The 13,622-nt window shown below is 43.2% G+C and overlaps 1 protein-coding gene across 1 annotated transcript in view; it reads left to right on the top strand.

Moving 5' to 3' along the window:
• Nucleotides 1–12,124, top strand: part of LOC118660659 — a 93,528-nt gene extending 81,404 nt beyond the window's left edge. The window contains exons 27-29 of the mRNA XM_036318300.1: nt 7,790–7,907; nt 10,997–11,162; nt 12,102–12,124. Coding sequence (XP_036174193.1) covers nt 7,790–7,907; nt 10,997–11,162; nt 12,102–12,124 — 307 coding nt within the window. The remainder of the gene's footprint in view (nt 1–7,789; nt 7,908–10,996; nt 11,163–12,101) is intronic.
• The last annotated feature ends 1,498 nt before the right edge of the window (nt 12,125–13,622 follow it).

The raw sequence follows: 13,622 nt of genomic DNA, 5'->3' as shown, positions 1-13,622 counted from the left end.
AAAGATACTTCAGTAGACCAACTATTTGGTAAAGGGTTTGACCTGTTGCCCAATGAGGCTAAAGTGCATCTTTCTGTCATATAAAACATCACAGGATAATCTTCTAAGGCTTATCAGTTCCATTCTCTCATCCATCCAGTAGACAAGTCAACCATTTATAAAAACAACCTAAATATTGGGATCAAATTTTAAAAATAGTTCCCAGAAGTCTAACCATAAGTTCACTACATTTGTGTTTAGGATAAAAGGTATTCAGCAAGTCTGTTTTTGTTTCTGATCTGTTTTATTTGTAGCAGCCAAATAAAAAGGTTAGAAAGAAGAGATGGAGGAAAAATATCTCTCTAGCTTGTGGGTCTTGCTCTATTCCTTTATTATTTCTTGTGGATGGCTGTGTGTCTCCTAAAGCGTAAAGGAAGCAGTCCCTTGAGAGGGAGAGCCTAGAGCCCTAAATCAACTAGTCAGTTAATGCGTGATACTTCCAGGGCAAGGGTTTGGTCCACAATGAGAGCAACTCATTCAGTCAGGTAGTGGATGAGCAGCAACTGGTAGAGATTCTGTGTTTCTCCACCAAACCCATCTCCTGCTTCCTAAACTCTCTAGATTTTAATACACTCACATAAAAATGAATTACAGAGAAAGGAACTTCTTTCTTCTGAGGAAGTTTGGAAAAGATACTGTATAAGATTCTTTCTAACGTCAAAGTCTATGATTCATTCCATGAAGTAAGTATTAATAAAAATTGAACACCAGCCACAAAGAGGTATAGTGGAGAGAGCCATAGCCTGATAGTTGGAATATTTGGACTTGAGTTGCCCTGAGATCTCAGACAGGTCACTTTTCTTCAATCTCTAGATCTCAATTCTTCACCTAATGAGTGAGGAAACTGAAGCAGCTCTCTGAAGCGAAATACGTTATGGTTCTTAGTGCTAAGGTGTCTAGAGCTTGATTCTAAGGAACGGGACTGCTAAGGAAAGACTCCCAGGAAAGGGGCCAGTCAAAAGTGTTTATAAAATGGTAAGTGAGAACCATCCCAGGCCAAGTTTAACTAGAGATGAAAGGACAGAGTTAAGGAATGAGGATCATGGAGGATAGGGGTTGGCACTTCATTCATAAAATAAGGAGTTGGGTTTGATTGAAGATAGTAAATGTTTTGCCTTAAGTGCCAATTCCAATAATTAGTGCCCTTCTGTGTAGGACTCTGGGACATCCTCATGTGACAGTGTTATAATTGATTGGCAATGTCTGTCATAGTCAGGGAAAGGGAGGAAAGTGGACTCCTGCTTGTGTTTTCTATCCCTCACAAGAAGAGCCCCATGAGTTGTATGGGCTTTACATTCTTGGGTGCTACTTAATTCATAAGAGACTGTAATGCCTGTAAGGTATTGTGTTTAGTTTTAGCAAAGAACTCCACCCTCACCCCAGAACCAAACCAGAATCTCTACAGAAGAGGAGCCAAGGGGAGCTCTCCTCCCAGGAAGGATGCCCCTTGAGGCCTCCATGTCCTCATGGCACCAGAGGAGTCTAGAGTCTGAAGACTAGGATGGCACTCAATCACACTCCCAAGAGCAGTGGCATTAGCTGATGGAGGAGCAAAGAAGGCACAGAGAGAAAGGACAGTAATATTAGGACAGAACCCTTACTATGTGACAGGCAGAGCCACTGCTATCCTATACAGCTGCTTTATGTGCCTTAGAATAAGGCACCCCTTCCTCTGGGCAGGTTGCCCCATGTCCGGGTGCAGAGCTTGGCAAATAAAGGCTGGATCTCAGCCACTGCTGGTTGCCTCAGGGCACAACCTGAACAACAGTAGTACATGCCAGCCTTGTTGCCAAGCACTGTACAGCAATGAGTTCAACATGGTCCTTGCCCTTTATTCAAGGGGAAATAGGCAGAAACATTATGATAAGGAATAAAATAAAAGTATAATGAAAGCAACCACCAGGAAATGTTCAGTATTATCCGAAGAATTGGGAAAGTGGGCATGGGGAGCAAGGCAGGTTTCAGGAAAGAGAGGATGTTTAACCTGGGTCTTAAAGGATGATCAGTGTTTCAGGTGGACAAGGAAAAGAACATTATTAGCTCTAGCTGGGAGGCCCCCAAATCTAAAGGTACAGAGATGTGAGACAGCATGTAGACTTGTGAGTGGCCCCTATCCAGAGTATGTGAGGATGCGATGAGAAATAGAATTCACAAACTGAGAGGCAAGATCCAGAGTCTGGCATTTGTCCTTCCACAAACAGAGAGAAAGATGAACAAGATGATTGTCAGGGACGTCATTTAGGATGCTATTGAAACTGCACAGATGAGAGATGTGTAGGAGGTGAAATCAGCTAGGCCAGGTGCTGGATTTAATATGGGGCTAAGGGAAAAAGAGGAGTCTAGAATGTCACCCAGAGTCCCTGGCTTGGGTGAATAAAAAGATGGCAGTGCCATTATTATTTAACTAGTGGCCTGGTGCACGGATTCGTGTACCAGTGGGGTCCCTCAGCCTGGCCTGCGCCCTCTCACAATCCGGGACCCCTGAGGGGATGTAGCAGTGCATGAAGCAGCAGATGGCGGGGAGGAGCTTGAGCCCAGGCCAGGCACCACGCCACTCCTGCTCATCCTGGCCCCACTGCACCTCCCACTGCCACTGTTGGGTAGTGCTGCCACGGAGGCAGGAGAGGCTCCTGCCTCCACAGTTGCCCTCACCAACTGTGAGCCCAGCTTCTGGTTAAGCAGCACTCCCACTGTGGGAGCGCATTGACCACCAGGGGGCAGCTCCTGTGTTCAGCATCTGTCCCCTGGTGGTCAGTGCATGTCATAGCAACCGGTTGAGCCGTCGACCAGTGGTAATGGTCACTTAGGCTTTTATATATATAAATGGGCACAGAGTTTTCATTGTGGAAGATGGAAAAAACGTTCTGGATGGTGGTGATGGTCGCACAACAATGCAAATGTATTTAATGCCACTGAACTATACAATTAAAAATGGTTAAAATGGTAAATTTTATGTTATATTTTACCATATTTTTTAAAATGGGGAAAAAAGGGATGTCAGTGCCATTAAGAGGAAGCAATATGAAGAGGGAGATAATGAATCACAGCTCAGTAGCTTCAGCTATGAATTTCTTTCATTAGTCTCCCAACAATTCTGAGGCTTCTTATTCTGGATTTTTCTGTGTTTTCATACACATCCATTCCACCCTGCTTCTGTCATTGAGTCATGTTTTATGTCTAGCTGCTCTGGAATGTAAGCCTCTTGAAGGCAGAGGCTGTCTTCGAGGATGTGAAGCGGGGAATTGGACCACAGGAAGTGCAGGGAGTTCCAACCAGTGGCTTTTAATTGAATTATGAAATAACAGAACATGTCTCATCTGCTGGCAGGAATTTGGTTTGAGGCTTAAAGTTGACTTGGACCCAGTAGGTGAGGCTCAGTGGTTGAGCGTTGACCTGTGAACTAGGAGGCCATGGTTAGATTCCCAGTCAGGGCACATGCTTAGGTTGCAGGCTCAATCCCCAGTAGGGGTCGTGCAGAAGGCAGCTGATCAATGATTCTCTCTCATCCTTGATGTTTCTATCTCTGTTTTCCTCTCCCTTCCTCTGTGAAATTTAAAAAAAAAAAAAAGGGTGGGGGAGGAGAAGAAAAGACTTGGAATTATTGAAAACGGAAACGGGCATGAAAACTGATCACAGGAAAGAGAAAGGATTGTCCCAGGGTGACACCGCTCAGGCTCCATGGAAACCATTTAAATGCTTGCTGTGGCATCAATATAATTAGTGGTGTGGTTTCTTCCAGCTGTGTGTGACTAGAAGCAGAAAGCAGAGGAGCTGGAGGGGTCCAGAGTTGGGGTTTGCTGGATAGGTTGGGTAGTGAGGGCAAAGAAGCAAAGAACTGAAGGTGTGGTTCATGTGCTTGCTTGAGGCCCTGTCTGGGGAGGGAGGGAGTGGGGTCAGAATGGACTTGACTGATAGAAGGGGAGGCTGAGGGCTAAGCGATGATCAGGAGCATATTTTGTAGGGATGAAGGAGGTTTAGTGGGAGTGAACGAGTGAGAAAACTAGAAGAATAGAAGGTAGAGCTGGGAAAGTAGGGTATTTGAGTTTAGGATTTTGAGGTGATATAGCCCCAGGTAATAATGAGGTCTGCAGTGATGCCCCAGAGCAGGTGGCTGCAGGGAAATGAAATGAAGGAGGAGGATGCTGAGCAGGTCAAGGAACTGTCAGGCCAAGGACCTGATGGGGGAGCCCTCCTGTGGGGCTGAGAATTGGGCTACAGTCTTGCACTGAGCACCCAAACCTTTCTGCTGCCCTCGCAGCCCCTCCTCAGCAATGACTGCTCCCTGCAGGCAGGGGTGGAAATGGCAGGGAAAAAAACGGATAAGGAGTAAAGGACATCATTTGGTAGAGGGTCCTGTGGCTCCAGGGACACATGTGCTTCTCAGAGGCCAAGGACTGATTCAGTCACACTGCTGCCAGCCCCATGGCCTACAGCCACATGTGCTCAGACACAGGCCTTGTGACTTTTTATTGTTGATATTCAGGGCTTCTTTGGGACACTATTAAACGCCGTGAACTGAATAACAGAGATAAGACTGGAATAAGCTAGCTTTGATGTGCTACAGAACAGAATAGTCTGACGTGGCTGCTGAAATAAAGAAATTCTCCAAACTAACTCCACACTTTGTTCCTGAGCTTCAGATTATCTGATGAAAACCCTGAGAGTTGAAATGTAGGTTTAAGGCCAGTGATTCACTCTATTCACATGAGAGTTTTCATGATTTAAAAGTTCTCATTTTCAGAATGTTTGATATTGAAAACATTCAGTCCTCAGGTCAAATGAACCACATTTTCCTTTGATAAGTGGAAAGGGTCATCTTATTCTCCCCTAGAGACCCCAAAATAATAGCAACAGTCAAGAAATGCCCCTGTAACTGCCAAAGTAACCCCAAGTGGGTAAGACCCTTCCATCAAAAGCCCTTGCATAGGCAGTGGAAGTGGGTACAAATGTGAGAGTGATGGAATCAGTAGGACCTGAGGAGTAAAGAAGAGAGGGTCTCAAAATGACTCCCCGATGTCCAGTTTTGGGGACTGAAGGATTGTGGTTCTTTGAACACAGTAAGAGGCACAAGATAGGGATGGAAGGGAGTGGGGAGTTCAGTTGTTCCCTTTCTTGATTGAGTTGATCTAAGGCACCAACCAAGATGGAGAAAGTTGGACCCCAGGAGGGGACCAGGCCTGCAAATGTGAGTCCAGGAGTCACTGGCGAATAGATGGTAGTTGCAGCCAGAAGACTGAATGAAATCACCTGGGGAGAGTGGGAAAAGCAGAGCAGAGGGCTGAGTGGACCCAAGGAAGACCTGGCAAGGCCCGTGTAGGCTGGGGGCTCCTCCTTCTGCTGTCTGCCTGTCAGAACTGCCTGCTCAGCATAACCAAGACAGCCCCAAGCTGGCACTAGCCTTACCCCTAACCCCACAACCCTCACTTCTAGGACATCCTCTCATCAACATGTTCAGGCTCTCACTTCTTAACAAATTACTCTGAGATCCCTCGTGACATAAAATATTTTTCAAATGCTTGACACTCTTCTAAAAAATCATTCCTTATGCCAGTCTCGTGAGTTAGGAATCTTTATTCCTAATTTATGGATGAAAAGACTCAGAAGATAATCTGTCTAAAGTCACAGAGCTGAGGGTGGTGGATGTTGGTCTCAAGCTCAGGTCCTCTGATGCCAGGTTGCACATCTGATAACTGCGCAGAGCACCGTTTTCCACCCTAGAGGAGCACAGTTAAATAGACCTGAAGGCTCCATTTCAGGGGGAAGCAGTCCCCACCCTCACCCTCTGTTACCTACTTCGTTCCCGTTCTCAGGCTGCCTCACTCCTGAGATGATGGAGAAACTGTGGGTCAGGATGCCACTTCCTGCTAAGCGTAGTAGAACCATTATAAGCTTCTATTTGTGTGAAGGTCAAAAACAGGCAAAAGCCAACACAATCTTTTAATGGTGTATTCAGTGGTGATAAAACTACAAAGAAAATCTAGTATTGATGAGTGTAAAATTCAGGGTGGTCGTTCCTCTGGGGGCCACCAGGGAGGTGCAGATCAAGCTTCAACAAAACTGGTGGCATTGTCCCTGGCTGGTTTGGCTCAGTGGATAGAGCGTCGGCCTGCGGACTGGGGGGTCCCAGATTCGATTCCGGTCAAGGGCATGTGCCTTGGTTGTGGGCACATCCCCAGTGGGAGGTGTGCAGGAGGCAGCTGATGGATGTTTCTCTCTCATTGATGTTTCTAGCTCTCTATCCCTCTCCATTCCTCTCTGTAAAAAATCAATAAAATATATTAAAACAGAAAAGTTTAAAAAAACAACACAAAAAAACCTGGTGGCATTGTCATTCTCAGGCAGTGGGTACCTGAGCTTGTGCAAGTCCTTAACAGACATATATGGATTGTGTGTTTATATGTGAACCAAGAGACAGCTATACTGCTGCCTAAGAAAGGAGGAGGTGTTTAGAAGTGGTGAAGAGCAGAGAGGAGGAAGAAGACAAAGAGGGCCGAAGTGAGGATCCCTGCAAGGAGACATGGCGGGGAGAGCAGGAAAACGGGGACCGCTCTCTAGAGCCTTGAGTGCTGGAACGGGATGGGTCTGCACTTAAATCCCAACTTCACCTCCTAGGATCTCAGTCGGCAAGATCTAGGTCACCTCATAGGGCCTCAATTTTCTCATCTATGAAATGGGAACGAAGTATGTACATCCAAAGGTTGGCATAACAGTTAAGTGAGAAGATATGTGTGGAGGAGGAAGAAATTTTACTCTACTCTTTTTGATTCTCTCAGCTGGTGCAATAATCAAATTGAGTTGAGACAGATTAATAAGAGAAAATAACCCAAATTTAATTATATGCATATGTATAAGGCCTCCACCTACATGAGAGAGTCAAAGACCCCGTATTCACAAGAGGTTAAGAGACAGAAAGGGTCCTAACCGGTTTGGCTCAGTGGATAGAGCGTAGGCCTGTGGACTGAAGGGTCCCAAGTTCTATTCCGGTCAAGGGCATGTACCTTGGTTGCGGGCACATCCCCAGTAGGGAGTGTGCAGGAGGAAAATCAATATATATATATATATATATATATATATATATATATATATATTTTATTTATTTATTTATTTTTTAAGAGAGAGACAGAAAGGTAAACAAGGCATTCAGAGCTACAGCGAATGAGATAAGGTGCCCAGGGCTTCTGGGGGGAGGAAGGCCAGTGGGAGGATGATAAGAAGAGCAGATGTGCAGTAATTAGAAGTTTGCCCTGCCCTCTAGGTAGACATAAAAGTTATCTCTAGTGATAACTCTCATGATGGACAAGGCCTCCAATTTATGTTCTTGAAGGGAAAGGGAAAAGTTTCTCTTGAGTCCACAGGGTCTCAAATGCCTTCAGCTCAAAACAATCCACATGCCAAAGTGGCACTTCTCAGGGAGCCTGTTCTGAACCCACTCATATGTAACACTCCGCATGGTGCCAGCCACCTAATTCATGCCTTCCTTTCCTGTCTCACCCTCCTCCCCCCCCACCCCCCAATGCCCACTCCTTCCTCAACACAGCTCAGGCTAAAAGCAGCCCACCCGCTCTTTTCCTGTTGAGCCATCTATAGCTGTGGCCACCTGTGCGCGGCCTGAAAAGGAGGCCTGCCGCCCGCAGGCTTGGACGCTGGGCTCGTGTGTCACCACAGGCTGGGCTGGTATAAATAGTTCACACTGGCAACGCTTCTTCAGAGAGAACCGCTGTGACACCCACTCTTCCCTCTGATGTTGCAGGAGTCCTCAGCCCCGGCCCCGGTGTCTGCTGTCCGCTGACGGGAAAGTCTTCCTCAACTTATGGTTCATACCTCATCCTTCCGAAGTGCTGGTTATGTTCAAAACTCTGGCAGAAAAGGTTTGTGTTTTTGTGTGTGTACCGGAGTGTAAACTGGCTGGCTTTTCATGACTCATGGTTCAACATATCAATTTCAGAGAAAGCCTCTTGTTTGTTTCCAGGAACACTTAATAACGGAAATCTTCTCCCAGCTCCTAATATTATTATATTTATTATGTTATTTTATTTATTTATTATTTTATTTTAACAATTTTTTCCTAACATTGTCATTTCTCTTGGGCCTCCTTATTTTATGAGTTCTCTTTCTCCCTGGTCATTAATGAGCACTAATTCAAATTTCTGACATTCTTTATTATTCCTCAATTTCCTCCCAAACCCTTAGAAAAAAACCACCCTGATCCCCTGAAACTCATGAGAGGCTGAGATCACCTTTAAGCACAGTAATCAGCCAAGCCTGTGTTGGAGGTACTGCTCTGGGTAGCAAGTACCTAACTTGCTGATAGAGTATAATGCTGCAGCCATAAAAAGAGTTAATATAGTCATACATAAAGCACTCAAATAAGTATCTGCTCAATAAAGCACAGTGAGGAAAATGGCAGTTGGGGAACAGTCTGATTTTTCTTTGTAAGTGAAAGCCTGTTTCACGACCTAGGTTTCTCACACTTTCTTCTCTCCCCTCCCCGCTCAGCTTTATTGAGGTGCAATTAGCAAGAACAAGTGTACAACCTGATGATTTAATATATGTACACATTGTGGAAGGATCACCACAATTAAGTTAATTAGCACATCCATCGCCTCGTAGTTGCCTTTTGTGTGTGTGTGGTCGGAACATTGATCAACTTTCTTAGAAAATGTCCAGTACTGGGTGAAAATGATACAAATAGAGCCACTTCAACATGGAATCAGAGCGGCCATCCCTCGTGCATCTTACTCCTCCGACCTTTGGGATGTTTAAACTGAGCCATATAACCTTTGGACTGGGCCTAAAGCAGCATTGTAGTCCGAACTATTATTTGCAAAGCTAATAGGAATGAAGACATTCTGACTAGTGGACTAAAAATTAAAGACTTTCTTAGAATTAGCAACATCATGTATAGCTAAAGAATAACCAAAGCACCTATAGAAATTTCATCCTTGATTTATTAACAACAATAGAAATTTTTTCCTTCTCCTCATGTAATTATTCCCCTTCCCTTTCTCATGAAAGCTTCTTGCCTTTACCCTCTAATCAGAACAATATTGGGTCTCTGCCTGAATCAGTGCTTCCCAAATAGCGATTCTCTTGGTTCTCAAACTTATTCATCTTACAACTGAAAGTCTGTACCCTTTGACCAACCTCTCCCCATTTCCCCCATGCCTTGGCAGCCACCATTCTATAAGTTCGACTTTTTTTTTTAGATTCCACATGAGTGAGATCATATAGCATGTGTCTTTCTTTAGCTGCCTTATTTCACTTAGAATAATGTCCTCCAGGTTCATTTATGCTATTGCAAGTGGCCAGATTTCCTTCTTCTTTATGCCTGATTTATATTCGTGTGTGTGTGTGTGTGTGTGTGTGTGTGTGTGTGTGTGTGTGTGATTTAAAAAATGTATTTACCTTTCTACTGAACTCTTAGATTATTTCCTTAGCTTGGCCATTGTGAGCAATGCTATAATGAATGCAGGAGTGTAGATAATCTCTTCAAGATACTGAGTTTGTTTCCTTTGAATGTATATCCAGAAGTGGGATTGCTGGATCATATGATAGCTCTACACGCAAAAGAATCAAACTGGGCCCCTATCCTACACCTTCACACCTCTCACAAAAATTAACTTGAAATGAATTAAAGACTTAAATGTAAGTCCAGAAATGATAAAATTCTTAGAGGAAAAGCTCCTTGACATTGGTCCTGGCAATGATTTTTTTATATAACACCAAAAGCACAGGCAACAAAAGTGAACATAAACAAGTAGGACTACATCAAACTAAAAAGCTTCTGCATAGCAAAGGAAACAATCAACAAAATGAATAGGCAATCTATGGATTGGGAGAACACTAACAAACCATATATTTGATATGGGGGTAATACCTAAAATATGTAAGAAACTCATAGAATTCAATAGGAAAAAAAAAAAAGAAATCTGATTTTAAAATGGGCAAAGGACCTGAACAGACATTTTTCCAAAGAAGACATACAAACAGCCAACAGGTAAATGAAAATGTGCTCAACATCACTAATCATCAGAGAAATGCAAATCAAAACCACAATGAGATATTATCTCACACCTGTCAGGATAGCTATTATTAAAAAGACAAGAGACCTGGACAGGTAGCTCAACTGGTTAGAGTATCATCTGGATATGCCAAGGTTGCAGGTTTGATCTCTGGTCAGAGCACATACAAGAACGCATAAATAAGTGGAAAAACACTTCTCTCTCTCTCTCTTCCTCTCTTCCTCTCGAATCAATAAATTAAAAAAAAAAATACAAGAGACAAATGTTGCCAAGGATGTGGAGAAAAGAGAACCCTTGTTCACTGTGGATGGGAATGTACTGGTAGAGCCATTATGGAAAACAGTATAAAGATTCCTCAAAAAATTAAAAAATAGAACTAATCTTTCTTTCACTGAAGAATTTGTAAAATATATATATATATATATATATATATATATATATACACACACACACACATATATATATATATATATATCCAGTTAGATCATAATTTTACACTTCTCTTCCACTTGGACATTAATATTTAAGATCCAGTGTTTGATTTTTTTTTTTTAGTTATATATTTAAACTGTGTTGATAAATCTCTATGGGTCCCTCCTAGGAGTTTATTTGTAACCCTTGTAATTTATCAATGGTCATACAAACTTTTTTTTAATGTATGTTTGGCCACCAAAGGCTTTAAACAAAGAGAAACACATTGCTTTAAACTCCCCATTCGAGGAGTCACCTTGTCCAAAGGCATATAACCCAGTTTATGAATGTTTGTTGTTCTGTTTTTCAGATGTTATCTTGTAATTATTATCCTGTATTATGCTATGAAAATGTTATCTAAATATTTGTGTTTAAATATATTATCTTTAATAGTTGCTCATGTATTTTATATGCTTCTTAGAAATTTCTTAAAACTTACTTCTTTGTATTGATTTTACCCACAGGCAGCATTTAGAGCCTTAAAGCTAACGCTGCAGCTGATCGCTCCTCTCCATGACATTGTGGCCTACCTTTTCAGTTTCGCTAAACTTGGGAATTTCCCAGCATGTTTTGAATTTCCTCTAAGTCCTAACCCTTTGAGAGGTGACTGGGGAGGAACTGAGGGCATTGGTAAGTGATTAAAGATATTTAAATCATCTTCAATATTCAGTTAGAATTCTGTGAAATTCGTCCTCTACTCACCCCCCCCACCCCACCCCGCCCAGCTTTACTCAGGTATCATTGACAAATAAAATTGTTTAAAATATTTAAAGTGTGCAGCATGATGACTTGATACACACATACATTACAAAATGATTTCCTCATCTAGTAATTACTATGAAGCTCTTAATACTTGGAAAGACAGAACTAAAATATTTTCTCATGCATTACAGTGATAAGGGCAAAGGAAAATCCTATTATATACTGTCTCCAAACTGATTAATTCCAATATTCCAAGTTAAACCGCAAAGTATGCACACCAAGTCAGGTGTGAGGAGGCCTGGGTTTTTACCCTGCCTCTGCCACTTGGTTACTGGAAGTTGGACACTTTACTCTATGGGTCTCTGTTTGTCCATCTGTAAAATGGGGATGATACCTGTCTCATAGAGATGTTCTGTAAATTAAAATCTATGTAAAAATTCTAAAAGGATGTATAAGCCCCACTACATATTAGTGCCCTTTCATTCCCTGTCCCTTCCTGGCCTTCGTGAACTGATATGACAAGGAAAGCCAAGCATTCACCGTCAGGAAGCTTGCAGACAGCCCTTGATTAGCTCACAGTGGCCCAATGGCCCTGCCATGAGAACGATTGAGGCTTTAGTGTTGCCTGCCCAGTGCTAAGCCAGTGCTAAGCCATGAACTCTAGCTCAGTACTAGGTCCTAAGATAAATGCACACAATTCTGAAATGCTTCGTAAGCTGGGCTCATCAGAGGCAGGGAAACTGATCTTGCTAATAAATTGACTCCTATCTAAATTATGCCATTAGTCATGTAAATGTAAATTAATAGCAATATAGTATAACATAGTAGCTAAGGATTTTAAAGGATGACAAGTACCAGCAAAATGAGGTAATACACCTACTGAAATCTAGTGGTCTTCAATGTAATAGAACTAGAATCTGTTCCTCTCTGGTCGGTGCTTAAAAGAGATACCTCTGTGGAGACCCTGACTGGCTTGCCAGTAGGTAGGTTTACACTGTGCTAATGAACACCGAAGGGATCTGTAAGCATTCAGGTGGGAGACACCGGGGAGGGTGTGAGCAGTGATTCATGAGGAAGATCATGCCTGTGTCTGAGGACAAGCAGCATGAAGGTGGGGCAGGGTTGATGCTGCCTCGGTAGAAAGCACAGAATTGTTGCCAAAGAACGAGTTTCCAAAACTACTGGCAAGTCTTCAATAGAAGCAGCAAAGATTAGAGAAGTTCCAAAGCACTCTTAGATCCTTCCTTTCACTAATTCAGGAATTGCTATATAAAGAGCTTTACTCAGAAAATAAGCTAAGACTCTCTTTGGGGAGCTTCTGGATGTTTCCAGGGTGTGGCGGGCTGAGCTTCAGATGAGGGACAGGCGAAAGGAAGAAAAATTTCCAGGAAAAATGCCGCCCCTGCCTTTGATATGGGGGGACAGGTGCTTTATGAAGATGAGATAGAAGCCGAGAGAGAGCCAGAGCATGTTTTCAAAGGAGGTCATTGCACAGGAGGTCCTATAGGCCTGCAGGGAAGGTGGTCTAGGGAGACTTGTCCTCACTTGAATCAATGGAGAAAAATAGGAGGGATGGTCCTGGCAAGGCAAGCAAAGGGCACGGGCAAAGCAACAGGCAGGACTCCCGGTGGCCAGTCCAAAGACTGGTGAACCCACCAGCATGACCCTGAGGAATGGTTGGAAATGAGGCCAAATTATTGAGGTGCTAGAATGCAGAATGAAGAGAATTGGTTTCTTACTATTTATATGCTTATGAACTGAAATCATTGACATAGGTAGGGCCCAGGCTTTCTGAGGTGCAGGATTAGAGGCGCACACCTTGTCGTGTTGCCAACAAAAACATTTGTGTTCAAGAGGATGTGCAATGTTTTGCATACTCTGCTTTGCTGAAAATAGATAAAGATAAAGTTGGACTAAAAAAAAAAAATCCCACTCTAAAACTATCTTTTTAAAAAGACTACTAGACTGTTCAGTTCCTGGCCTGCTTCCCAGAGGAAGCAAAGAGAACCAAGGTGAAAAGATGAGATGGTCTGTTCATACACCCGCCCAATTCCTTCCAGCCATCCCAGAGCTATTTGGAGTTGGGTAAGATGACTTTTGTGGACTTGTATGCTATAAAATATTTTTAAAGGGACACTGCATTTTAGCATTGGTCCTCCCGCTTGACTGAGGAGGCAGCTCTACATGCATCCTAAGCGGACAGCTCTGTGGCCCCTGCCAAATTCCCTCCTTCTGTGAAAGCCAGCAACTCCCCTTGGAGTCAGCATGAAGCAGAGGATGTAATCAGAATGTGGGAGGTTACACTGCGACTTCCTTGTCAGGGTTAGGAGGTCAATTAAAGCCCAGATACTACACACTAATCTTGGTGTTTCAGGAACTCTGGAGACA

The sequence above is a fragment of the Myotis myotis genome, unplaced genomic scaffold, assembly GCF_014108235.1.
Source record: "Myotis myotis isolate mMyoMyo1 unplaced genomic scaffold, mMyoMyo1.p scaffold_m19_p_7, whole genome shotgun sequence".
Lineage (NCBI taxonomy): Eukaryota > Metazoa > Chordata > Mammalia > Chiroptera > Vespertilionidae > Myotis > Myotis myotis.
This window is presented reverse-complemented; position numbering and strand designations above follow the sequence as displayed.